The sequence below is a fragment of the Terrapene carolina genome, unplaced genomic scaffold, assembly GCF_002925995.2.
Source record: "Terrapene carolina triunguis isolate 2854851 unplaced genomic scaffold, T_m_triunguis-2.0 Scaffold58, whole genome shotgun sequence".
NCBI classification, from domain to species: Eukaryota; Metazoa; Chordata; order Testudines; family Emydidae; genus Terrapene; species Terrapene triunguis.
This window is the reverse complement of record NW_020664409.1, coordinates 79,932,666-79,960,104: the sequence shown is the minus strand read 5'-3', so window position 1 is coordinate 79,960,104 and position 27,439 is coordinate 79,932,666. Positions and strand designations below refer to the sequence as shown.

The following is a 27,439-nucleotide window of genomic DNA, read 5'->3' as shown; positions in this document are numbered from 1 at the left end:
CTGTGTGTGGGCAGCTCAGTGGGGGAGCCAGGTCCGGGGGGAGGGATCTGAATGCACAGGGGTTTGTTGGGGGCTTCTGGGTGCAACAATAATGGGACTCTGCAGGGGGGTCCAGGTGCAGCTGGTCAGGGCTCGGTAGGGTGTGGATCCAGGTACAGGTGGCTTGTCAGGGTGGTCCAGGTGCAGTGGAAGTGGGGCTCATCAGGGGGGCTCTGGGTGTGTGTGTGTGGGGGGGGGGGTTAGGCTTGGCAGGAGGGTCTGGATGCATGAGGGTTGGGCGGATAGGGGACCAGCTCCTTGTACAGTGATCCCTCCCCCTGCAGCTGAGGAGTGATGGGTGCAGGAAGCGCGGGGGGAGGAGGGGAGTTTGCAGAGCTTCCTACAGCCGGGGGAGAAGTCGGGGGTAGGTCTGACACAGCCCGTGTGCCATGCAGGGGAAAAGGAAGTCCCATCCTCCTCAGCCCAGCCGGGACTAGCAACTGAGCCTGGTGCTGGGTAGGAGCCACCAGCTGGTTCTTCCTCAGTCCTGCCCCCTGCCCCACAGTGATTTACCTCTGTCGGCTGCCCTGGGCACCCGAAATAATACTGCTGGGGAGGGTTGGATGACTGCTCTTGTAGCTTGCCATTGCTTCCCCATCAGAAAGTCATTTTTCTGCAGGGAAGCAAAGAAACCAGTGGGGGACAAATTCTGCGCATGCACAGTGGTGAAGAATTCCCCCAGGAGTATTACACGCAGAAAACCAGTTCTGGGGGCACAGGTGGGGCCATGGAGTTTTTATAGCATGTTGGCAGGGCCTCAGAAATAAAAAGGTTTAGAACCCCTACATTAGACCACGTTCACAGCGTCTATCAAAAAGAATGTGTCAGATCTGACCAGGACAAGACTGTCTGTAATATGGTAATATTCTGACACACCCATCTTTACTAGATGCCATTGGATCCACAGATGAACAAGCGCTACATAAGGGCAAAACATCACTGAAAAGTAAGTAGCAGGCTGGAGTCATAACTCCCAGACCCTTCCTCTAACCTCAGGGTAGCCAATTATTTTTTGTCAAGGTCCAAATTTCTTGGTCAAGGTATAGTCAAGGTCCAGACTCCAGAGAAAAATAATAATAAATAATAATAAGTAAATGAAAAGATTTCAGGGTCCATTCAAAACATCTGGTGGTCCAGATTCGGCCTGTGGTCCGCCTATTGAATACCTCATCTAGATCATGATCCATATCCAGAGTCAGAAACAGAACCCTGCATTCCCAATACATTATTGGGGCATGTCCTTATATAGAAAGAGGCAGTCCTTTTCTTATTGTGTAATGCAGAGCATTATACACCTGTCTAAAAAAATAAATGCACAAGATGGAAACTCAGCCTGGGAAATTGCATAGAAAAATATATCCCTACACTAAAAGAATACTGAGGCTGCAAAGTGAAGCATTCAACTGTTCAGAAATGTCAAAGTTAAGCTAGCATAGATATTCTTAATTCTGATACCTTATTCACTAGCATTATGATACCATGATCACAACTATATTTTCCATAAGACCCCTGACTCATTCAGAACACAGTTTCAGTGGTGAATGAGTTCTTGTTGGGAGTAAGTTGAACGATGAATAGTGGCACAGACTGCAGAAAGGGAATGTAGTGTGTTCTGGTGAAAGCACTTGGGCAGGACCCAGTAGAACTAGTTTCTAATCCAGGCTTTGACACAGACTTTCTATGCCATGGTAAGGAAATTACTTAAACCAGACTTTGCAGAGGAGAACACTAATTTTATGTTCTTCAATTTCTAAGTATCCAATCTGAAACATCAAGAATCTGATTTTCATTCTCAACTCTGACTGAAGTCAATAGGAACTGCAGGTGCTAAGCATTTCTGTATATCAGGCCATAGTTGCCTCGGGCATCAAGTTACTGAGATATCCAAAGTCAGCAGACACTTCTGTAGGTGTTGGCTTTAATCTCCCTGGGGGCTTGGCTACACTCGGGACTTCACAGCGCTGGCACATCAGCGTTGTGAAGCGCGCGTGTAGTCGCGCCGCCAGCGCTGCAAGAGAGCTCTCGCAGCACTGTACGTACTCCACCTCTCCGAGGGGAGTAGCTTGCAGCGCTGCGAGCGAGTGTGCAGTGCTGCAGGCACTGATTACACTGGCGCTTTACAGCGCTGTACTCGCTGCGCTCAGGGGGGTGTTTTTTCACACACCTGAGCACAGCAAGTTGCAGCGCTGTACAGCACCAGTGTAGCCAAAGCCTGAGTGTCATTTACTAATCTGTAAAGCCTGCATAATAATATGTCTCACTCAGGTGTTGAAATGGTAAATTCATTAGTGTGTGAAATGCTCACACAGGACAACAAGAAGAACCACAGAAGAGCACAAACATCCTCAGGCATTGCGGCGCTTGGAAGTGCGCAATGAACGTGGCACCATCACTTGCATTAGACCAGGGGTAGGCAACCTATGGCACGCATGCCAAAGGCGGCATGCGAGCTGATTTGCAGTGGCACTCACACTGCCCAGGTCCTGGCCACCGGTCCGGGGGGGGCTCTGCATTTTAATTTAATTTTAAATGTGGCTTCTTAAACATTTTTAAAACCTTATTTACTTTACATACAACAATAGTTTAGTTATATATTATAGACAGAGACCTTCTAAAAACGTTAAAATGTATTACTGGCACGCGAAACCTTAAATTAGAGTGAATAAATAAGGACTCGGCACAGCACTTCTGAAAGGTTGCCAACCCCTGCACTAGAACATGACCCCGGATGCCAAAGCACAGTCCAGCCGGGCACTGAATGGAGGCCGGGATGCTGCCGAAACCAGCAGGGGGTCGTGGCATATGAGGGGGGAAGGGAGGTCGGTTTGGCGCTGCACCCGCCCCCCCGACAGTGTTATCGTTACTTACTTGCAGCCTGGGACGGCGCCACGCCCGGGACCCGGACGCTGCTATGCTAGGCGCTGTACACACACGCGGCCCAGTCCAAGGGGCTCGCAGGTCAGACCCTCTCCTAGCCCAGCCTGCCAGACCCATGCTCCCCCTTCTCTGGCGGATGGCCCAGCACAAGGCGGGCCCCGGGGAACGGGGCTCAGTACCCGACCGGCACAAGTAGCCATTGCGCCAGGATCACCTCAAGCACCTGTCCATCGCGCGGACCGAAGATTCCCCCCCCCAACCAACCGCCCGCCTGCCCGCGCGCGCTCACCGCGCTGGAGATCCTGCTTGGTCTCGCGGATGTAATCATCCGGGTTCCGGCTCAGCACCTTCACCCTCATCCTGCCGCTGCTGCCGCCGCGCTCCGCTCCTCACGGCTGCACAGACCGGAACCAGCCCGGCACACTTCCGGGTCAAGTCAGCGGTCATTAGCCACACCAACGACCGGAAGAGCTAACGTGGGGCTCACGTGACACCCTCCCCAATCCCTACGTAAGACCTGGGGCAAAGGTCTTCGTGTCTTGCCCCCGCTCACGTGTGTGGCCCGGCTCCACCCACCAGCGAGGGAGCTTGGCCGGCGCCGCGGGCTCGCTCGCCCACGCCCTGTGTTCCTGTGGCGGGGCTGGCGGCGCGGTGGCCGAGTGCTGATGAGTGCGGCTCCGGGCGCGCGGGGGCCGGTGTGCGCGGTGGAGTCCCCGCCGGCCCCGCCCTTGCGGCCCCTGTTCAGACATGTGCGGTACGAGAACCTCGTGGCGGGTCTGAGCGGCGGTGTCGTCTCCACTCTGGTGCTGCATCCGCTGGACCTGGTGAAGATCCGCTTCGCAGGTGAGGCGGGCCCCCTGCTCCCCCCGTTCCCTGTAGAGGGGGCACCCTCCCTGGGTGGCCCCCACGCTGCGGGAGCCACTCCCACTGGGGAAACTGAGGCACAATTTGTAGCGCAGCCTGGCTTCCGATCTGCTTCTTCCCACCTTCGCTTCAGAGCATAGATTGGCCATACTGCTGGAGTGTTTTAGCTAGCTGCGAAGGGGCATAGTGCGTGCCCGCTCTCCTTCACCGGCGCCTGCGGGTGTCGAAAACCAGCCACATCTCAAGACAAGATTGAGGAGACGGGGGAGAGGGCTGCAATGACAGCAAAGCCTGGGATTGAGAATCTACTATAAGCACGATTCAGCACAATACTAAATGACACTAAACTTTAACTCAGGGATTGTCTGGGGGTCACTGCGTTATTACATGGAGGGTCGCGAGCTGTCAGCCCCCACCCCAAACCTTGCTTTGCTTCTAGTATTTATAATGGTGTTAAATATATTTAAAAGCCTTTTTAATTTATAAAAGGGGTTGCAGTCAGGGGGTTGCTATGTGAAATGGTTCACCAGTACAAAAGTTTAAGAACCACTGCTATCTTGTTACACTGACTGGATCTAAGCACCCATCAAAATACACTTAACCTTAATACACCATTATAACAAGTATTCGGTTATCTTGTTTGGATTTGATATCCAATATTAAATTCCATATGCGTTACATTGACTTTCCCGTGGTACATAACTGGGCAGTTTTACTGTCTTTAGATCCAATCAATTAAATAGTCGAGGCAAAAGAGTGTTTAATTTAGCCCCATTGTTATAGGCTGTGGTGCTGGTCAGCAAAGAATGAAGTTGAAATTGCAGATTTTCTGCAGAGAAGGGTGTCATCCTCTTCCAGATGAGCTACTGTTGATGTCGCTGATGAGTTGTTCTTTTGAAGCCTCTATTTTATCACATCAGTTTATCTATAGGTTAAATAACTGACTCATTTCTTTACATTTATTTTAAATTGATTTGTGGATAATTTAGCCTCCAAAATTAAATGTGAATTTTTGAAGAGTTTTACAAAATATGTTTTCTGTAACATTTAAAGATTCAAGTGGAATTGTACTTTTTTGGTGTGGATTTAAACACTTTTTCTTACAGTTACAGAAGGAGCATTTTGCCTAGCATATGGACACTGGAAAATGCAACTGACTAAGTAGAAGCAAAATTGACTAGATTTCTTTTTATTATGAATATCTCATTGATACATTAGAACTAGATAGCATAGGTGGTGAAAAATAAACTAGTTTCAGTAGCCTTAAAGGGCTGGTAACACAAGATATTTTTTTAACAGGACAGTGTCCCTTCCTCTAAATCTTGTCTCCTTCCACCCTTCTAAGTCTTACTTTCCCTGACATCTAATATCACATTTTTGCCTTAGTTTGGCAGTGATAGTTAGCTAAAACTTCTCTATACCTCAGCCCAGCTGTTATTCCTAACTGCCACAGACCCCTGTAAGTTTTGCATTCCATCTTAGTTCTTGGGCTTTGATCATTCCATTTTAGATTGTATTTGTGATTTCCCAAGCTTTGGATGCTGTCTGTTTCTCAAGAGCTTTATGGTGTGACTGGACAAAAGTCTGTATCCCAAACCACTGAGACTTGGACTCCTTCCCTCACCAGAATGGGCCCTTCACATGCTCTTTTCTGATCCCCAGAAATAATAGGTGGAGGGAGCATGCTGATGTCTCAGGTTTTTTTCTGCACCAAGGCCTCATCCAATGATAAAAACTCCAGTGCTCCATGTGATTCCTGCTGCTTGTGGCCACAGGTGGTGGGTTTAAGCCCCACAACATCACCAGTCAACCAGTGCGTTTTGAGCTGTCCCCCTGAATTATTGGTTCTCTGATGCCAAATATGTGTCCACCCCACCAAGCTGGATTCTCACTGAAACAGTGTAGATGGAATGGAAGTAAGTTTTCATTTACCTAATAGGTATATCTCCATATATTTTTTTTTATCTCATACAACTGGAAGGGACCTTGAAAGATCATTGAGTCCAGTCCCCTGCCTTCACTAGCAGGACCAAGTACTGTCCCTGACAGATTCCCCCCCCTCGGTCCCCTCAAGGATTGAGCTCACAACCCTGGGTTTAGCAGGCCAATGCTCAAACCACTGAGCTATCCCTGCCCTCTCCCTGAGCCAGGGTTGAACCCAGAAGAGTCTCCAGCCTCTGCCTTCAACCAGGAAGTGGAATTAGCGACTGAGAAATTAGGATAGTGATTAAAAAAACCTAAACTATTAATTAAAGTGAAAGTTTAAAAACAGGTTTAGGGTAGGAGCTCCTACACCCCAAAGATCTAACTAGGTTTAATTAGGGTGGTTAAGAAGACATTAAAGTGAAATTAAACTGATAACCTGAGATTAAGATTATATGGGTAAACAACAACTTCACTGACCATCCTAACGTATGTTCCAGGCTATGACTTCCCTGTTGTTTTGAGGTCCTGCTGAGCCATTTCTTTTTTCAAACTTGGTCTTTGTCAGAACATATTATGTACATGAGGCGAGTCAGAGGATGGAAACAGAAAATGCTGTCTGTGTTTTAGTTGCCAAACTACCATTTCTGATGGGGGCATAATTCCTCTGCATAAGCATGCCAGGAAGCCCCTCTGTTTGCAAAACTTTGAGATGATTGTCTAGTTGTGACACAGTCTTGGGAAAGTTTGCTTTAGTTTGAAGTTTAGGTCCCTCTAAACCCCACCTCTGGTTCCTACTTTTGAGGTAAATTCCTGGTGTCGCAAATACTGTAGCCATCAATTTTATAGTCTTACATTATAGTAAGAGCAGTAGCAACTGCTATAGTGGCTATAGTCAAGGCTACACAAACATTTCTGTTCCATCTGAAATCTATCAGGCTAAAACTCTCCATACTTCCATCTTTTCTTAAAGTGAATGTCTTTGAAAGTTTGGGCAAAAACAGTTCAGCTGATGAATAGAAAAGGGCCAAGGAGACTAATTAAAGGGCCAATTAAAAGAAAAATGTAATGTAGCCCAGCTAGTGAGGAGTGGCAGAGGAAAAAATTAGAATTTAGCATGGAAATAGCCTTTGATTGTTCTGGTAAAAACTGATTTTGAATTCACCGGATCATGACCTGTTGAAAATCATACTTCAAACATGGATGATACATTTTAAATGGGGGATTTCTTGCTAAAGTCATAATAAAAATTCCAAGGGACCAAAATCTTCTGGGGGGGAAAAAGTAGTATTCGTAGAGGACCACAAAAATCTCAGATTATAGGTTAGATGTAGCATAAAACTCTTAGGGTCATTAAGAAAAGAAGACAAACGCCATCCTCTGTAAAACTGACAAAATGCTTTAAGTCAAGGATGCTACTCATCTAAGGTACGCAGCAGCAGAGTTACCTTCTAAGTGAGAGGCGCTTCCATCCTGTTGACCATAGGAGGTCTGCAGGACAACTGCATCAATCCGTTGTAAAGTTCCCCTAACCCTAACTCACATTCGCCTTTGGAATACAGCTACAGTAGAACCTCAGAGTTACAAACACCAGAGTTACGAACTGATCAGTCAACCACACACCTCATTTGGAACCAGAGGTATGCAATCAGGCAGCAGCGGGCGGGGCGGGGAGAGAGAGAAAGTAAATACAGTGCAGTAGTTTATTACATGCTAAAAATATAAAGGGAAAGTTTAAAAAAAGATTTGACAAGGTAAAGAAACTGTTTCTGTGCTTGTTTCATTTAAATTCAGATAGTTAAAAGCAGCATTTTTCTCCTGCATACTAAGTTGCAAAGCTGTATTAAGTCAATGTTCAGTTATAAACCTTTGAAAGAACCACCATAATGTTTTGTTCACAGTTATGAACATTTCAGAGTTACGAACAAAACCTCCATTCATAAACTTTTTGTAACTCTGACGTTCTAGTGTAAATAGCTATGCCAGCCGGTTCACTACAACTTTCTTTAATACTGCACATTTCCCTGTTCAGCCTAGAGAAAAAGTTATTTGCTTTGTAGTTTTTATACAGCTCGCTTTCACTCTTTATGGAATGATTTTTTTTTTTCAATGTAATCTCTTTTTTAAATAGTGAGTGACGGGTTGGAATTGAGACCAAAATACAATGGGATTCTACACTGTTTGACCACTGTCTGGAAGCATGAAGGACTACGTGGCCTGTACAAAGGGGTAATTCCAAACATTTGGGGTGCAGGTGCCTCCTGGGGACTCTACTTTTTCTTGTAAGTGGATCTGTAGAATATTAATATTCTATGCAAAGTGATCCTTGAATGTAGGTTGCACTTTGATTTTGGGGAGATGGTGAGGGTGCATACATATAAATGTTTCCCTTTGTCATCACTTGCTATTTTAAGTCTTATTTAGACTGTAAGCAGTTTAGGACAGGGACCTGTAACTTTTGTAAAATATAGTGCATACCTAGGAGGGTAGCGTGGCCTAGTAAATAGAGTACTGCATTGGAACCAGGGTGGATTGATTTAAATCAGTTTTAATCATCCTTTAACCAACTGTATTCATGATTTATTTTACAAGCAGGAGACTCGGATTTAATGTAATCATTTTTAATGTTGTCTTGCATTTGTACTTTAGTTATTTTCCTAAAGAAAGGTTCATTCTCATTGGTTGGTATAACCATTCAAAAATGTTGATTTACAACTAGATAAACCTTGACATGAAATGGGGTAGTTTTTGCTAACCAGGAGATTGCACTATGTCTATACACTTACTTAAGCAATTATTTAGTGTAAAACACATTCAGAGTCTTGGGTTTCTTAGATTTTTTTATTAGAAAATTGTGAATTATGCATTTTCTTTATTAGATTATTAATTTTTATATACATCTTTTCTAAGTATTTGAATGAAAATTGAAATTCAAGTAAAAGTACACAAAAACAGCATTTTAAAATTGTTTTTATTAGTTAAATAAAACTACCTTAAATGTACTGGATACACAAGAAAAAGATTATCAAAACATGTTTTATATTTAAAACTTATTGCTTTATTAAGGAAATACTGTCTGTAATTAGTGAATTGACACGATTATTTCTGGTCTCTGTCCTTCAAGATTTTAGAACTAGTAGATCTTATCCTCGCACCCCATTTTTATTCATGGATTGGAAGAGGGGAAACAAGTTTTCCTGTTTTTTGTTTTTTGTTTTTCCAACTTCCAATCAGATTCTTAACTTTGACTGAACTAGTCATTGAACTATTTGAATAGACTAAAATGAAAAATATTGTCTCTGCACCTGCAGAAGAGGGTACTGCTGTCAATAGCTGGTTTATCACTTCAGCAAACTCTGGTTCCAGGTGCTTAGCCAGTGACTTTGACCAGATCATTGGTTCGACTTTCTTTAAAATTTTGTCAGCAAACATAGAAAACATAGCAGTGTAGGTCTAGAAGGGTCCTCAAGATCATGTAGTCCATCCCTCCACACTGAGGCAGGAGCAAGTATATCTAGACTATGCCTAATAGTTGTTTGTCTAACCTGTTCTTAAAATCTTTCCATGACAGGGATTCCATAAATTCCCATAGTAACCTATTCTAATATTTAATTTCCTTATAGTTAGAAAGTTTTTCTTAATTCCTAGCATCTAACCTAAATCTCCCTTGCTATAGCTTAAGCTGATTACTACTTGTCCTATCGTCAGTGAATATGGAGAACAATTGATCACTGTTCTCTTTATAATGGCGCTTAACATTATTTGAAAACTGTTACTGTATCATGCCCTTTAAGGTGGGAGCCGGGTGACCACCCCGCTACAGGAGTGAACTGTGAAGCGGCAAAGTTTGCTGATGATACAAAATTATTCAAGATAGTTCAGTCTAAAGCAGACTTTGAGGAGTTACAGAGGAATCTCACAAAACTGGGTAACAAAATGGCAAATTAAGTAAGATCTTGGAGTAACCATGGATAGTTCTCTGAAAACTTCCACTCCATGCGCAGTAGCAATCTAAAAGTCTCTCCGTATGTTAGGAACTATTAGGAAGGGGATAGAAAATAAGGCAGAAGATATAATACCACTTTATAAATCCATGATGTGCCCACACCTGGGATACTGTGTCCAGTTCTGTTTGCCTCCTCTCAAAAAGGATATAGTGGAACTGGAAAAGGTTCAGAGAAGAACAACAAAGATAATCAAGGGTATGGAATGGCTTCCATATGAGGAGAGACTAAATAGTTTGGGGCTATTCAGCTTGGAAAGGAGACTTCTAAGGAGGGATGTGAGAGAGGTCTATAAAATCATGAATGGTGTGGAGAAAGTGAATAGAAAAATGAAACCCTTTCACACTATCCAAAAACCAGGGGTCACCTATGAAATTGATAAACAACAGGTTTAATACAAATGAGGAAGTACTTTTCACACAACGTGCAATTAATCTGTGGAATTTATTGCCATGGGATGTTGTGATGGCCAAAAATATAACTGGGTTCAAAAAAGAACTGGATTGGTTCATGGAGAATTGGTCCATCAATGACTGTTAACCAAGATGGTCAGGGATGAAACCCCATGCTCGGGGTAACCCTTAACCTGTGACCATCAGGAACCGAGAGTGGAGAACAGGATGGAGTGGTTTCAGAGTAGCAGCCGTGTTAGTCTGTATCTGCAAAAAGAACAGGAGTACTTGTGGCACCTTAGAGACTAACAGATTTATTTGAGTATAATCTTTCGTGGGCTACAACCCACTTCTTCGGATGCATAGAATAGAACATATATTAAGGAGATATATATATACACATACAGAGAGCATGAAAAGGTGGGAGTTGTCTTACCAACTCTGAGAGGCCAATTAAGTAAGAGGAAAAAAAACTTTTGAAGTAATAATCAAGATAGCCCAGTACAGTTTGATAAGAAGTGTGAGAATACTTACATGGGGAGATAGGTTCAATGTTTGTAATGGCTCAGCCATTCCCAGTCTCTATTCAAGCCTAAGTTGATTGTATCTAGTTTGCATATCAATTCAAGCTCAGCAGTTTCTCGTTGGAGTCTGTTTTTGAAGCTTTTCTGTTGCAGAATTGCCACCCGCAGGTCTGTCATTGAATGACCAGACAGGTTAAAGTGTTCTCCTACTGGTTTTTGAATGTTATGATTCCTGATGTCAGATTTGTGTCCATTAATTCTTTTGCATAGAGACTGTCCGGTTTGGCCAATGTATCTGACATCAGGAATCTGCTGAGCTTGAATTGATATGCAAACTAGATACAATCAACTTAGGCTTGAATAGAGACTGGGAATGGCTGAGCCATTACAAACATTGAACCTATCTCCCCATGTAAGTATTCTCACACTTCTTATCAAACTGTCTGTACTGGGCTATCTTGATTATCACTTCAAAAGTTTTTTTCCTCTTACTTAATTGGCCTCTCAGAGTTGGTAAGACAACTCCCACCTTTTCATGCTCTCTGTATGTGTGTATATATATATATATATATCCTCAATATATGTTCCATTCTATGCATCCGAAAAAGTGAGTTGTAGCCCACGAAAGCTTATGCTCAAATAAATTTGTTTGTCTCTAAGGTGCCACAAGTACTCCTGTTCTTTTTGAGGATGGAGTGGATCACTCTGTAATTGCCCTATTCTGTACTTTTCCCCCTGAAGCTCTGGTACAGGCCACCACTGGGGACAGGATACTAGGAAAGATGGACCATGGTCTGACCCAGAATGGCAGTTCTTATTGTCAAGTATCATGAATCTTTTTTTCTAGAACCTGAAATAATTTATGCTAAATAGAAAATAAGAACCTAAACTTGGACAGATATTAGGAATTAAATAGGCACTTTAAATTATTTAGTCTGTTGAAGATGAAAGCATTTAAGACATGCATAAAGAAATCAATGTGTGCAAGTCAGCTTCTCAGAATTTTTTGTGAGCTGATGGTTTTTTGCTCTTTGGGGCCTTTTCTTCAATGTAAAGTGTCTTAAATTTGTTTATTAACTATAAAATGGCAAACTGATTTCCTGTTGATTCAAACAAAGTAGAGGACAGTTATTTGTGCAAAACTATTCTACTGATTATCTAGAGCTTATTCTCTTCTGACTTCCACTTGTTCACCTCCCAGTGAAAGTTCATTCAAAATCCAGAATGCAGACCAGAGTGCATGAGGTCAATCCAGTAGATAAAGATTGATATAATGTAGTGCTAGAAAATAAATACCTACTGCCTAGGTTTTATGAAGAGGCAGTCTTTTGTCTTACAAACATCTCACACAAACTAATTTTTCAGTTCAGATAAAAGTTACAGGGTGCAGTCCCATTGTTGTCATCTAGGAATATTCTGGCACTTTAAAGGGTTCTGTTGTAAAATATATTTAAATTGCCTAAAGCAACTTGTATTGCATCTGACTGAGACAGGTTAATCTCTGACTCTGTGTGCTCTCTAAGGGCAATGGTGCATAAAGTAATATATAATCTTTAAAAACCTTTTCCTAAATGATCTGTATTTCTTCTATCTAAATATGTTTTACCTCTTCCAGCTATAATGCCATCAAAGCCTATAAGGAGGAAAGAAAGCTAGAAAGTCTTGGTGCAACGGAGCACCTAGTGTCAGCTGCTGAGGCCGGTGAGGAAAATGCTAACGAGATTAATGTTTACCTTCAGCCTGTCCATATGCTGTTTTTGCCTTTGTCTGTCAATGTTTCTTTTTCTTCCAGATGGCAAGTGCAAGTGTTTCAGTCCAGCTGCATTCACTTACAAAGTAATAATTAATATTGTTTGGTTGGACAGCTGTGTGTTTTACATTTTTATTCACAAATAGCAGCCACTAAAATGTTTTATGGCTGCATAGCCCTCTTTTCTTAATATTTTATACAAATTCTAGTGCATAACCTATATGCAGCTGTGCAATAAAAGGCCAAAATTTATTAAATACATCCTTGTAATATAATGTATTAATGTTAATTTTGAGTACTTACAAAACACACAAAAGCAGATATAGGACCCAATCAAGCACCCATTGAAGTCAGTGCAATAACTTGATTGGCTTTAATGAGAATTGGATTGGACCCGTAGTGTCAATCAGATCTGGAATTCAGATACATTTAATACTTAAAGAATTAAATGGATCTGAATTCCAGAAATATTAAATGGATCTGAATTCCAGATCTGATTGACACTACAGGTCCAATCCAATGCTCAAAATATCTTACCTACAAAATACAAATATCTGATCTCTGCAATTTTTAATCTAAATAATTTCTAATGTTCTTATATTCTTGTATACATTTCTCTGATATAGATGGTAATCTTGGAGTTTTGGAGGATTTCTTGTTGCAATACTACACATTAAATTGTATCATTAGTTTGTCATTACTTCACAGTCCTATGACTTAAAGTAATCTGTAAAGCTACATCAGGTTAATCATTCTGACAGAGTTAGGTGGTTCATTACATGGACACTTTATTTCTGTGCACCCTTGTTTAATTTTGAAATTTTGTATACCATAAGGCTAAATTGAGATTATTAAAGCACATATAAAATAAAACTAGCTTCTTATGTCCCGATTCCACCATTTGGACCATGGTGGAGTAAAGGAGGAGATTACATTGGGGCCAGTGGATAAGGATACACAGGGAGTCCTGTGGTCTGCAGCGTGCACTTCTGCACAGACTCCCCAAATTATACCAGTTTCCCCTCCCACCCTCTGTTCAGCAGAACTGTTGCAGTAGGATTCGGTCTCAAAGTTAAGAGGAAAAGAATGGAATGCCTACATTTTTCTTGTTTAGTATTCTTGTAGGATGGGTGTGTGTTTGTTTGTTGTACTGAATTGAACAAAATGGTACAAACTTTCAGCGTGGCATTCATAATATTACCCTAACTTTCATCTGTTCTTAGGAGTCATGACCCTCTGTATCACAAACCCAATATGGGTAACGAAGACACGGCTTGTGTTACAGTATGATGCTGGCATTGATTCATCAAAGCGCCAGTACAAAGGAATGTTTGATGCTCTTATAAAGATATACAAGCTGGAGGGTATACGTGGCTTATACAAGGTAATATAATTTGACATAATGAATATAAATTCTGGAATTTATCGTGGGTGTAATAGCACTGTGGCTCTTGTGGAATTGGAAAGTTGTTACATGTTACTATAAAAGCTACCTTTCATCGTCTCATAAGCCTATTTCTACCACACTAGAGGATTGCAGCAAAAAAGGCTTATAATGGTAAGTAAAGGTTGCAGAAGGATAAGCAGTAGTAAAACTGGAAGAGGGGAGACTATGAGGTACATGGACAAAAGCATTGTGGGCTGAAACTCAGATGAGAGGAATACTATGGCAAAAATAGAAAAGTTGAATCAAGAACTGCTTTTGTTTAATAATCATGAATTTGTCCTCTGTAGTATTCTCTTCTAGTCGTTGGAGGAGAGAGGTGGCAGCAACAGGGCATAATTTCTAGGGCAGATTGATGCTGATATTGATCAAACTGTTCCTTCATCCAGTCCCATCTCTCTGCCTGTCTTTCTGACATCTCATGATGTCCAACCATCGTCTTAAATGCAGTATGACTGAAACATAGTTATTAATCTTCCCTCCATTACTATGGACAATACTGCAGTCACCTCCCACATCCCATTCCCAGGCATTTAGGCCTATAATGTGTCATCTTCAGCTCTGGAGCCACACATTTTGTAGGATTTTAAATTTGGCTACAACAACTAGCTACACAACTGCAAATGTGACTCTCTTATTCTTTCTATGTGAGAATTTATTTAGGGAAACAAAATAGCTTGATTTGAACTTCATTCTGCCTCCCTTCCTTCAGGCCATGACATTAGGACAGTCATCAATACCTTGGAGACCTGAAGAACTCTGGTTCTTCTGATCCAACTAATGTGGAGGAACAGGCTTGCTGTCTCTTAGGGTATGTCTACACTACGAGAGTAGTTCGATTTTAGTTAAATCGAATATGTGCAATCGATATTAGAAAGTCGAACGTGTGTGTCTACACTAAGGACAGTAATTCGACTTTGTCAGTCCACAGTACCAGGGAAAGCGTCGACATTGGAAGCAGTGCACTGTGGGCAGCTATCCCACAGTTCCCGCAGTCCCCGCTGCCCATTGGAATTCTGGGTCGAGCCCCCAATGCCTTCTGGGTAAAAAAATGTGGCGAGGGTGTTTTTGGGTAACTGTCGTCATCCGTCAGTCACTACCGCCCTGCCTCCCTCCCTGAAAGCGCCGGCGGGAAATCAGTTCGCGCACTTTTTGATCAGTGACAGCGCGGACGCCACAGCACTGCGATCATGGATCCCGCTGCGACCATCGCTGCAGTTGTGGCCGTTCTCAACGCCTCGCACCTTATCATACACCTTACCCTGAGGCAGATGCAGAGTAATCAGGCGAGGAGGCTACGGCACCGCCGTGAGGGCCTGAAGTCGGAGAGTAGCACAGAGCTGTCAGAAACCACGAGCCCCAGCGCCCAGGACATCACGGTGGCAATGGGGCATGTGGATTTTGTTGAACGGCGATTCTGGGCCCGGGAAACAAGCACGGACTGGTGGGACCGCATAGTGCTTCAGGTCTGGGATGAATCCCAGTGGCTGCGAAACTTTCGCATGCGGAAGGGCACTTTCCTGGAACTTTGTGACTTGCTGTCCCCTGCCCTGAAGCGCAAGGACACCCGCATGCGAGCAGCCCTGACTGTCCAGAAGCGAGTGGCCATAGCCCTCTGGAAGCTTGCAACGCCGGACAGCTACCGGTCAGTCGCGAACCACTTTGGCGTGGGCAAATCTACCGTGGGGGTTGTTGTCATGCAAGTAGCCAAGGCAATCGTCAAGGTACTGCTGTCAAAGGTAGTGACCCTGGGAAACGCGCAGGCCATCATAGATGGCTTCGCTGCGATGGGATTCCCAAACTGCGGTGGGGCTATAGATGGGACTCACATCCCTATCCTGGGACCGGGCCACCAGGCCAGCCAGTACATCAATAGAAAGGGCTACTTTTCAATGGTGCTGCAAGCACTGGTGGACCATCGGGGACGGTTTACAAACATCTATGTCGGATGGCCGGGCAAGGTTCATGACGCTCGCGTGTTCAGGAACTCTGGTCTGTTTAGACGGCTGCAGGAAGGTATTTACTTCCCGGACCACAAGATAACTGTGGGGGATGTGGAGATGCCTACAGTGATCCTCGGGGACCCAGCCTACCCACTAATGCCCTGGCTCATGAAGCCCTATACTGGCGCCCTGGACACAGAAAAAGAACTGTTTAACTACCGGCTGAGCAAGTGCAGAATGGTGGTGGAGTGTGCTTTTGGCCGTCTCAAGGGGAGATGGAGAAGCTTACTCACTCGCTGTGATCTCAGCGAAACCAATATCCCCATCGTTATTGCAGCTTGCTGTGTGCTCCACAATCTCTGTGAGAGCAAGGGGGAGACCTTTATGGCGGGGTGGGAGGTTGAGGCAAATAGCCTGGCTGCTGATTACGCCCAGCCAGACAGCCGGGCGATTAGAAGAGCCCAGCGGGACGCGCTGTGCATCCGGGAGGCTTTGAAAGCCAGTTTCAAGGCTGAGCAGGGTACCCAGTGACTTTTAAGTTTGTGGACACAGAGGCAGAACTTGCCCCCCTTTCTTTACCCAGTTGCCGTCGACTATCCTCTCCACTTACATACCCCCTTCACCCCCTTCCCAAAAAATAAAGTCTGTTCTGTTTTGTTAATGGACACCGTTGTCTTTATTACTGTTTTCGCGGGAATGTTTTAAACCTGGGACACAGACTGTGGCGGGGGGCGGGTTTAGGGTTGTGATGCAAATGATGCCTCTAAACTCCAGGAATGACAGGCTCCGCGGTGGTGGACTGGTTGTTTCAACGGAGCCTGCCAGCCCTCCTGGCCGGGACTGCGTGTATGTGTCGGCTATGTGACTGTCTTGCAGGGGGAGGAGGGTTACAGATCCCCTGCTGCGCGGCTCTGTGATGCAGGGTAAGGACCGCTGCATAAGATCTGTAACTGCCCTCCCCCGCCACCAAGTCACAGAGCAACACCACCGCCCCCACCACACAAAACATGAAAACCACCTCCCAGACTGACCAGGATAACTAGTCACTGCACTGTATATGTGCCCTGCTGCTGCACCTGCCCCCTGCTAAAGGTGACTGTCCTGTCCAATGACCAAGCCCCTTCCCCCCCCCTTCAGACAGACTCCCCTCCAAAAGAAGAGGATGGAAACAGAAATGAACAGAAACGTATTCTTTATTAACAACCGCACATGGAACGGGGGGGTGAAACTTGGACGGGGTCTTGTGTGAGGCGGGTAGGAAAGGACTTTTCAAATTTTGGGGAATGAGAGCCTTCTAGTGGTAGAGCAGTCCGCAGGGGTGGAGTGAAATTTTTCACGGCCCCTTCCACCCCTCCGTGTTTGGACTTTGGGTGAGGGGGGTATGGGACTTGGTGGCGGGGCAGGGCAGTTACAGAGAGACTGCAGCGGGGCTCTCTCCTCCTGCCTCCGGTCCTGCAGAACATCCACAAGGCGGCGGAGCGTGTCCGTTTGCTCCCTCATTAGTCCAAGCAGCGTTTGAGTATCCTGCCTGTCCTCCTGTCGCCACCTCTCCTCCCGTTCCATGTTTGCCCGGTGCATTTGGGACAAGTTCTCCCTCCACTGTGTCTGCTGGGCTGCCTGTGCTCGGGAGCATCCCATTAGTTCAGCAAACATGTCTTCCCGTGTCCTCTTCTTCCTCCTCCTAATGTGCGCTAGCCTCTGGGCAGATGTGGCTGTGGGAATTGTAAAAAGGGAGTGAATTCCTGAGACAGAGCAATGTATCTGTGAACAGAGAACATAGTCTTTCTCTGTGAACAAGACCATGCAGAGCACCTATCACACGCGCACTGAGGACAAGGTCGAATTTTCGGCCCTCGCCTACAGTGCCTGCGGTCTTGCTGTGGCGAGCTGAGGAGCAGGGCAGGACACCGGACTTTGTCTAGATGGCAAACATGGTAAGCCGTAGACTTGTGGCCGCTTAAAACTTTAAGAGTGGCACTGGCCTCCTTTCAAATAGAAAGCAATGCGAGTCTCTGCTGGCAGCAATCCTGCAAGCATGAACTCTGCCCCTGTCCCACCCCCTCGCGGCTGTAAACCGCGTGGCTGTAAACCGGCGGTTGCAGTTCTATAAAGGGACGGGCAAGCAGTCCCAATACTAACTTTCCCATACCTAATTCACAGCAGGGAGCCATGCCAGACATCACCCTCCTGAAGGTCTCCGAGAGCCAGAAGGAGAAGATGCTCCGGGACAGCCTGCAGAAACCGGGGCCATTTGCTGCACTGCTGTGCAAGGCCATGATCCCGGAGTACCTGCTGGCGTTGTGGCAGGGAAACGTGTCCTACCACGGGGGGCCTAATAAGCTCTCCCTGCCCAGGAACCTGCTGATGAGGCTGGAAAAACACCTGCAGGAGGTGTATGAGGAGTTCTCCCCGGAGGATCTCGCCTCTATCCCCGGTTACATTGACCAGTTCCTGGCTTAGGTGCCCTTGGAGGGACAAATGACTGCAGGGTTTTGGGCATTATAATCATGAAGCGGACATTGTGCAATTTTTTGAAAATGGTTCGGACTATATATTGAGGCGCCCAAAAAAAGACAAATCATGATACACTTTGCACTGATTCTCCTTTTGTTTGACTTTACTGTTTACATGTTTTGAAGCACTTTACCCACTGTTCATATTTTCAATCTTCCTGTTTTGTTGCAAATAAATGTTTACATGTTTTAAAGCACTTTAGCTAATGTTAATATTTTAAATACGCCAGTTATGTTGTAAATAAATGTTTAGATATTTAAAACACTTACTGCTTGATCCGTCCCCTGAATCTGTGTCTGGGGTAACGGCTGGGGAGGGTTGGTAGGGGATCTCTGTCAGGGTGATGAAGAGCTCCTGGCTGTCGGGCAAATCAGCGTTGTAAGCGCTGTCTACTGCCTCGTCCTCCTCATCTCCTTCCTCCTCTTCCCCGTCCGCTGAGGAACCGGCCGCGGACAATATCCCATCCTCAGAGTCCACGGTCAGGGGTGGGGTGGTGGTGGCGGCCGCACCTAGGATGGAATGCAGTGCCTCGTAGAAACGGGATGTGTGGGGCTGGGATCCAGAGCGTCCGTTTGCCTCTTTGGTCTTCTGGTAGCCTTGTCTCAGCTCCTTGATTTTCACGCGGCACTGCGTTGCATCCCGGCTGTAGCCTCTCTCTGCCATGGCTTTAGAGATCTTCTCATAGATCTTTGCATTCCGTCTTTTGGAGCGCAGCTCCGAAAGCACGGACTCATCGCCCCACACTGCGATGAGATCCAAGACTTCCCGATCCGTCCATGCTGGGGCCCTCTTTCTATTGGATTGCACGGCCATCTCTGCTGGAGAGCTCTGCATCGTTGCCACTGCTGCTGAGCTCACCACGGTGTCCAAACAGAAACTGCGATTCAAACTGCCCAGACAGGAAAAGGAATTCAAATTTTCCCGGGGGAGTGGCTGGTCAGAGCATCCGAGCTCGGACTGCTGTCCAGAGCGTCAACAGAGTGGTGCACTGTGGGATAGCTCCCGGAGCTATTAGCGTCGATTTCCATCCACACCTAGCCTAATTCGACATGGCCATGTCGAATTTAGCGCTACTCCTCTCGTTGGGGAGGATTACAGAAATCGATTTAAAGAGAGCTCTATGTCGAACTAAATGGCTTCCTGGTGTGGACGGGTGCAGGGTTAATTCGATATAACGGCGCTAAATTCGACATAAAAGCCTAGTGTAGACCAGGCCTTAGCAATTATGGGTAGGTTACTGAATGTTCATCTCCCTTATTTGCTGAGGGAAACCTGATCCCAGTACTCTGAGATTGTTATAGCAGGTACCAATGAATGCCAGGTTCTGATAACTCTGAAACAAAATATTTCTCTTACTCCTTAACCTGAAGTTTCTGGGATTCTTTGGTGTGCCTGGATAAATGTTTGTTCTGTTCCATGTAGATCATTTCTAATTTCTTGCATCTGTTAGGACTTCTTAAATTCTGTTCCATTGGGGTGCTTTTCAGATTTTCCATGTGTTTGGTATGTGTTTTGGCCCTCGATGCTTCTCTCTAGTGCTAACCTTACCTGCAGGAGTAGGGATCCAAGCTAGGCTCTTCCTTTGAAAGAGCCTATAATAGCTGTTATCTAAAGAAGGTTACCCACATAACTATCCACATCAAGCAACTTTTGCTTGAGATTAGGGCTGTCTCAGCCTGTTATATTCTAGTATAGAGTACTTCAGGCTTTAATTTCTTAAAAAAAAAAAAAGCACAGAATGACTTTCCCTGCTGCTTCCCCCTCTGTGTGCCATGTTTGAAGCTTTGGGAATGGTGGATGAGTGACTTGGAATCTAGCCCTCCAGCCAAACCACAGTAAAGAGTTCTCCTGTCTGGACTCTAGTTATCCCAAAAGCAAAATGCATCTCTTTCACAGCCCACTGATGCAGGGTTGCCCTCCCTGAACTGAACAGTTTCTTTTGCACTCCCTGAAACAGCTTTCTCTTTAGCCTGTTGTGCGGATGACCTTGCAGCCACAATTTTCAGACCTGCCTGGGATTGGTCATTCATTTGCCCTGTTGATACAGGGTTCCTCAATAACTTGCCTTCCCTGAACTAAGCAGTTTTTTTCTTGATCCTCCCCAGGCCCAATCCATCATCATTCTGTTGATACGGGGTGAAGGAAGCTTCATTCAACCCAGCTTGCTGTCCCAAAATAAACACAAGTGCCCAGTGCCAGGTCTCAAGCCTGCACCCTTACTGTATTGCCTCAGGCCTTTTTCTTCAGATACTTGACTCTAGAGTTCTGTTCCGTTCACCTGCCTGTTTCTCTAGTCCATCCACTAGGTTGTTTCTTTGGTGAAGAGACCAGAGAGAGAGGCTCTGCCAAACTGAGGCAAGAACAGCTCTCTGTTTATGGCCTAGCTGTCACATAATGTGCCCTGCCCATCATTGCCTCCTGGAGACTTCATCTTCCAGAATTCCCTTGTTTGAAAGGGTTGAGGCCCAGTAAACAGTAGGCTGGTCTTGCCAGGTCTTAGCATGCCAAATTTAGGCCCAAAAAATATCATGAGATTGGCTTAAAAATAATGAGATTTAAAATATACTAATTTTTTGGTTCTCTTTATTTGACTTTGAGACTTCAAGATTTATGTTCTCTAGCTTTTCACCATAACCATTAGGGCTAAAAACTTAACTTAAAAAATAAAAACAGATTCTCATATAATCACAAGACTCCAGGCGCTGGGGTTTTAAGAAAAACACCAAATATTGTGAAACTCACGATAAAATCACTTGAGTTAGCATGTCAGCTGTATAGCCCATTTTGTTTTTTTCCTTAGATTAAAGCTGCTGATTAACAATAAATCCTTTGTCAAGAGGATATGTAAACATATCTTGAAAGTGACTATAGCAGAGGTTTTTATTAAGTCTCATGCCTTGGCTACTGCAGTCTCCTCCTGTGGCCTTAGTGCCTCCAAACCTGCATCCTTCAAGTTCATCCCCGTTCAGTGATGAAGTGACAGCAGCAATTAGAAATAAAAAAGCAAAATGTAACAAATGGAAAAGGAGGGAATAGATAGCTTCCCTTATCAATTTTCTGCACTTCATAATTTATAATTCATTGATTCCAAAGAATACAAAGAAAAAATCCATGTTTGGCAGGGCTAAGGACAATAAGAAGACATTTTTAATTATATTAGGAACAAAATCCTAGCAATGGTGTAGACCCTTGAAATGGTATAATTGTTAATGATGATGGAGAAAAGGAAGAAGTGTTCAATAAATATTTCTGTTCTGTATTTAGAAAGAAGCAGGATGATGATCTCATATCACATGACAATGATAATACTTTCCAGTCCATTAGTGACGAAGAAGGATGTTAAACAACATCTGCTAGTGATAAATATGTTTGAGTGCAAGTTATCCAGGCCTGTTGATGTAAGAGTCCTAAGAGAGTTGGCTAAGGAAATCTGGCCCACTGATGTTCTTTTTTCAGTAAACCTTGAATATCAGGGAAATTCCAGAGGACTGGAAGAGTGCTAATATTGTGCCAATATTCAAAAAAGGGCAAATAGGATAACCTGGGTAATGATAGACTGGTTAGCCTGACATCAATATCTGGCAGAATAATGGAAAAGCTGATATTGGATTCAGCTGATAAAGTAGTAAAAGATGGGAATATAATTAATGCTAGTCAACATGTTTTTAGGGAAAATAGGTCTTGTCAAGCCTGATATTCTTCATCTTTGAGATTACAAGTTTGGTTGATAAAGGTAACTGCATAGATATAATATACGTAGTATCACACAACATTCTCATAAAAAAAATTAGCATTATAGAGTCTCTATAGAATTCACATTAAATGGATTAAGAAGTGGATAACTGATGGATCTCAAAAAGTAGTCCGTGAGGAATTGTTGAATATAGGGGTATTTCTAGTGGGGTTCCACAGGGATTGGTGGTAGGCCCGATGCTATTCAGCATTTTCATCAGCAACAAATAAATAATATAAAATCACTACTGATAAAACTTGCAGAATTGCTGGACCCAGTTTCCCTTAAAGGGCCAGCCATTCTGTGATGTATTCACAAGAACGCAACCTGATAGCAGGTAGGTGACTGGCAAGTAGTGATGACTGCTACTAACTGGCTAAGAACCTGAACCCATTCTGTTGGATTTGTTACCTTGTCTCCCCTGGCCAATTATTTGTCTTGTCCACTTGTAGCATAGTTTAAAAGACATGACTTCTCCCTGCTCTGCACCCCCAAGCACCTCCGAGGTTACACACTCAGGAGGGGTGGGGTGTGCTTGACCTCCTGAGGTCCAGGATCATTCTCCCATTGTGGGTCTCCGTGTTGAACTCATGACTCCCTGCACTGGAGATCTGGATTATTCAAACTGCTACTCCATCGGCAGTGCCTCCTGGGGAAATAATGGGTAAGCCACCCTAACTGATACCATACTCCATTCATAAATAAATACATAATTCTCAAATTACCAAACAGCTCCAATGAGCTTTATATAAACAATAGAAATTATAAACACAAAAAAAGTCAAGAACAAGATATACTAAATAAATATATATGAACATGGATAGATTTTTAAAATATATACGCAGCCATCTGTAGAGGATGCCATAAACCCTCTTTATTTCTCTTTTGGTCACTTAACACAACCACCCACAAAGTCTCCCTGACTCTAGTTATGTCAGCCCTCTAACACAGGGGTTCTCAAACTGGGGGTCAGGACCACTCAGGGGGTCACGAAGTTATTACATGGAGGGTCGCGAGCTGTCAGCCTCCACCCCAAACCTCACTTTGCCTCCAGCATTTATAATGGTGTTAAATATATTAAAAAGTGTTTTTAATTTATAAGGGCGGGGGTCGCACTCAGAGGCTTGCTATGTGAAAGGGGTCACCAGTACAGAAGTTTGAGAACCACTGCTCTAAAGTGTCAGTCCCATGTCCAGGTACCTGTCAGTGGTGCACTTGTAGACATTGCAGGCACTGTGGCCTGGTGTCTTGTCTGGGGGGTCCAATGATCCTCACAGTAATTTGAATCTCGGAAATAGCTTTTCAGCTCCAAGGGATGATCTGAATCCTTCTCTCCTAGTGTAACAATCTTAGATATGAGCTTTCTGCTTTTCCTCTCGGGTGAGGTAACTGTTAGTGATCAGGCTGTTGGCTGTGGCAGCCAGCTGAACTGTCCGTCAGGCAGTCACTGCCCTCACAGTGGCATAGCAGGCCCTGTGGGAACCCAGTTTGATGGAGTTTCCCAACTGAGGATTGGGAAAATTGAAAAAAAGTCAATCTGTGAGGGGAGCTGGATGCGCCCTTCCTCTCTGGTGCTCTTTGCCACCATCTCTCTCGACCCTTTCCTCTGTCACCTCAAAGGAGGTGCTACCTCCTCCTTCTATCTTTCTCAGCTATTTGCAGTGGTTTTAGCCGTGCTGGTCCCAGGATATTAGAGACACAAGGTGGGTGAGGTAATATTTTTAATTTAATTTTATTTAGAAGAAGTCTGTATAGCTGGAAAGCTTGTCTCTCCCTCCCCCACACCGGTTGGTGCAATACAAGATATTGCCTCACCCACCTTGTCTATCTAAACTGTCACCCCAGAGGGATACAGAACCATTTTCTCTCTCCCAGATCCCTGGGGTAGAGAACCAATCAAAGGTCCTCTCTGTCAGGACATCTGGGGCTGCTGGTTTAGTTCCCTCCCTCCAGCCTCCTCTCTGCTTAAGAGAGGGTTGCCTGACAACAGGGCAGCAACACTTCTGGGAAGCAATCTTTGGCCCTGGCTGGCCCAGATAAGTTTCACCCCCTTATGGCAAGGAGGTGGGGGGGGGGGGTTACTGCTGTAAACTCTTTGTGACGGGGCTGATGTTTAGATAGATGTGTTTGTACGGTGTGTAGCACAACAGGGTCGAACCTGGTTGTAGCCTTTAGGTTTTACAACTGTATAAATGTCTGAGTTGTGTGTATTAGGAGGGGAGCACAGAGCGTATGTTGGAATAAGAAGATGCAAGCAGGTTGTCTAGCTTTCAAGGATTACAGATTAACTTTTTTTTTTTTTTTTTTTTTATATTAAAATGTTCTAGGGATTTGTGCCTGGTCTGTTTGGAACTTCACATGGAGCACTTCAGTTCATGGCATATGAAGATCTGAAATTGAGATACAATAAACATAGAAACAGACTATTGGATACAAAATTGGTAAGTTGCCTTAAATGGAAACATTTATCTTTTATAGTATGAGAGTATTTGGAAACCAGAACTGTCTAGAACACAGATCAGATGAGTCTGTACTGTTGTGCAATTGCCACAAACTACCAATTGTATTAGCTATTAATGTTATATTAACTTTTGACAGATCACACAGGAAAAATAAGGAAAATACTCAGTTTTTTCACTTTCAACTTTTAGTACAAATTACCTCATCACCAGCCAATTAGCACTGTTTTTACATGTTGGAGAAATCCACTTTTCATTTGAGAACTTGGGAAATCTTGTTTTTTGTTTTGTTTTGTTTTTAAATTAACTTTTGTTGCGTCTGACGAAGTGGGTATTCACCCACGAAAACTTATGCTCCAATACGTCTGTTAGTCTATAAGGTGCCACAGGACTCTTTCTCGCTTTTTACAGATCCAGACTAACACGGCTACCCCTCTGATATTTTGGGAGAATGTTTGTAGTTCCACAAATATAAACAAATAAAAAAGTAACTGTACCAAAAAAAATAATTTATAATATATTTTTTAGGATATTACTTAAGTATGCTATTGAACTTGTGGTATAAATGAGAACATCAGTATAATCAGTTTTTACACCAAAATAAGTACCTCTAATGCCAGTATTAATGTGTAATAAACATCAGCACTTATTGGAACTTGTATACCCTTCTTATAGGAAAAAAAATCTAGAGTACTGCTCTGTTAGTGCTTTAAAAAGCAGTTTGATAGTTCCCAGCATTTTATTTAGTTATTTGTAATTTGACTTAAACTAACATTGGTAACTTTCTTATAATTTTAGACTGCTTTAGAATACATTACCATGGCAGCACTATCCAAAATATTTGCTGTGTCAGCAACATACCCATATCAAGTAGTGCGAGCTCGTCTTCAGGATCAACACAATAGGTACTCTGGAATGGTTGATGTTATTCGCAGGACGTGGAGGTAGGCATAGAGAAGTAAAAATGCAATTCTGAAAATGGCATCACCTTAATCAACAGATCTGCTCCTGGTGTGTAGTCAGTGTTGTGGCTGCTGACTTCAGTGACACATTTTTATTACTGTTTTTTTCTGTTGGCTGTGTTGGTTCTGCAGGGCCAAGTGTGAATTGGATTCTGTTCCTCCTAGTGCATCACCTGCTCAATGGTTATTTACTTAGGGTTTGTCTTCACGTACAGCACTACATTGGCACAGCTGCACTGGTGTGCCATTGCAGCACTTGAGTGAAGACGCTAACACGCTATTGGGAGAGCTTCTCCTCTCAGTGTAGTTAATCCACCTCCCCGAGAGGCGGTACCTATGTTGATGGGAGAAGGTCTCCCATTGACATAGCGGTTTCTACACAGAGGGTTAGATCAGTATAACTACGTCACTCAGGGGTTCGAAAGTGCCACACCCCTGAGCAACGTAGTTATACTGCTATAGATCTGTAGTGTAGACCTGAACTTACTTAAATCTGTACAAACTCTTTGTAGTCTCTGTGTGGTTGCACAGGTGCTAGAATTTGAAGACACAGGAGAGGTGTAAGACTGTATATTGGGGGCGGGGAGAGACATTGTGGGCTTCCACGTTTGTTTGTCTCAGTGATTTTTTTTCATTCAAATGTGCTTAAAAATGCCCTTTTTCCCCCTCCAAAGGAAAGAAGGAGTTCATGGATTTTACAAAGGAATCATCCCCAATGTGATCAGAGTGACTCCTGCCTGCTGTATCACCTTTGTAGTGTATGAAAATGTATCTAATTTTTTGCTTAATTTTAGAAAAGAGAATCATTAAATTAAAGCTAGGAGTTTGCATCCAAAGGAGTTTACTGTCCTTTATTTTTTGAAACTTGTAATCCGAGAGAAATATTGTACAACTGTCTAGCTTGAGATTGTGAACTGCTCCAGTAATCAATGCAAGAATTTGGGGATCAGAAAACCCAAACTGCCTTCTCTTCTATTGGGGCTCTCCTGACCCCTCTTTTCCTCTCTTTTCTGTCAATCAGCAGCCTCTGCCTGAAACAGCTGTTCCCATCCCAACCTTAAAACAGCACAGTGACGGGATAAAGGCAGACTTGCAACAGCTATGTCCTTCGATTAACTGATCTCTCTAAATCATCTTTTCCTATACAAGAGCAAGAACCTGATGATGTCCAGGGTTAATTGAGTGGGGTTGTGAGGACATCAAAAGTTGTGATAGGTTCCAGATCTATCAAACACAGGGCCTCTCTTTGGCGGTCTCCCCACAGAACTGTGTACACGTTTGTCCTCATGGTGGTCTGGAGTTTTCTAAATCCCATCCATGTGTAATTTGTCAGGTTTCAGAATTACAAATGCCCTGATTGCAGTGTGTGCGCAGTGCAATCCCTGACTCACTGGAGGAGACTGCGGGGGCGGGGACAGCACAAACATTTAGAGTACCTTTAAGGTACAGTGTGGCTGGAGACAGTGAGGAGAAGGGCTTTCACCCAGCCCATTATATTAAAATCTGATAAACCTCCAGTTTTAGTATAATGTCCAAGGCATCTTGCAAAATTTTTGCAGCATCAGACCTAAATCAGCAGTTAATGTGTCACTGGTCACTTCTCCACTTTTTTCCTCTTAGAGGGAAAGACAAATTCTCTCACTTAGTTACAGAGATTACATGTAAACTCCAGGTTGAGTTTACATTGAAGTAAAAGGACATGTTCAGACACATAGACATGTTTAACAAATAGCTTGGTGCTTTTGCACTAGTTTTTGTAAATAACAGCAGTTTTCAAAGTCTTATTTTAAAGATGGCTATTTCAAAATGTTGGTCTTATTTATTCAGAGTGGTAGCCGTGTTAGTCTGTATCAGCAAAAAGAACGAGGAATACTTGTGGCACCGTAGAGACTAACAAATTTATTTGGGCATAAGCTTTCATGGGTAAAAACCCACTTCATCAGATGCATGGAGTGGAAAATACAGTGTGTGTGTGTGTGTGTGTGTGTGTGTGTGTGTGTGTGTGTGTGTG

The 27,439-nt window shown here is 43.9% G+C and overlaps 2 protein-coding genes across 3 annotated transcripts in view; one reads left to right on the top strand and one right to left on the bottom strand.

Annotated features, from left to right (window-relative positions):
* The window catches only part of DCAF13 (DDB1 and CUL4 associated factor 13), a 52,813-nt gene extending 49,463 nt beyond the window's left edge, over nt 1-3,350 (bottom strand). Inside the window, exon 1 of the mRNA XM_026663595.2 lies at nt 3,206-3,350. Coding sequence (XP_026519380.1) covers nt 3,206-3,275 — 70 coding nt within the window. The 5' untranslated portion in view covers nt 3,276-3,350. The remainder of the gene's footprint in view (nt 1-3,205) is intronic.
* Nucleotides 3,351-3,378: 28 nt separating this feature from the next.
* Nucleotides 3,379-27,305, top strand: SLC25A32 (solute carrier family 25 member 32). 2 transcript variants are annotated; one of them, XM_026663601.2, is made up of 7 exons: nt 3,393-3,759; nt 7,835-7,985; nt 12,239-12,324; nt 13,597-13,757; nt 24,335-24,448; nt 25,265-25,410; nt 26,103-27,305. In XM_026663601.2, exons 1-7 carry the CDS (start codon nt 3,582-3,584, stop codon nt 26,236-26,238), a joined length of 972 nt encoding a protein of 323 aa, XP_026519386.1. In that variant the 5' UTR covers nt 3,393-3,581; the 3' UTR covers nt 26,239-27,305. The 2 variants fall into 2 exon arrangements, with proteins under 2 accessions (XP_026519392.1, XP_026519386.1); XM_026663607.2 differs by lacking the exon at nt 25,265-25,410 and having other exon boundaries at nt 3,379-3,759.
* Nucleotides 27,306-27,439: the final 134 nt, after the last annotated feature.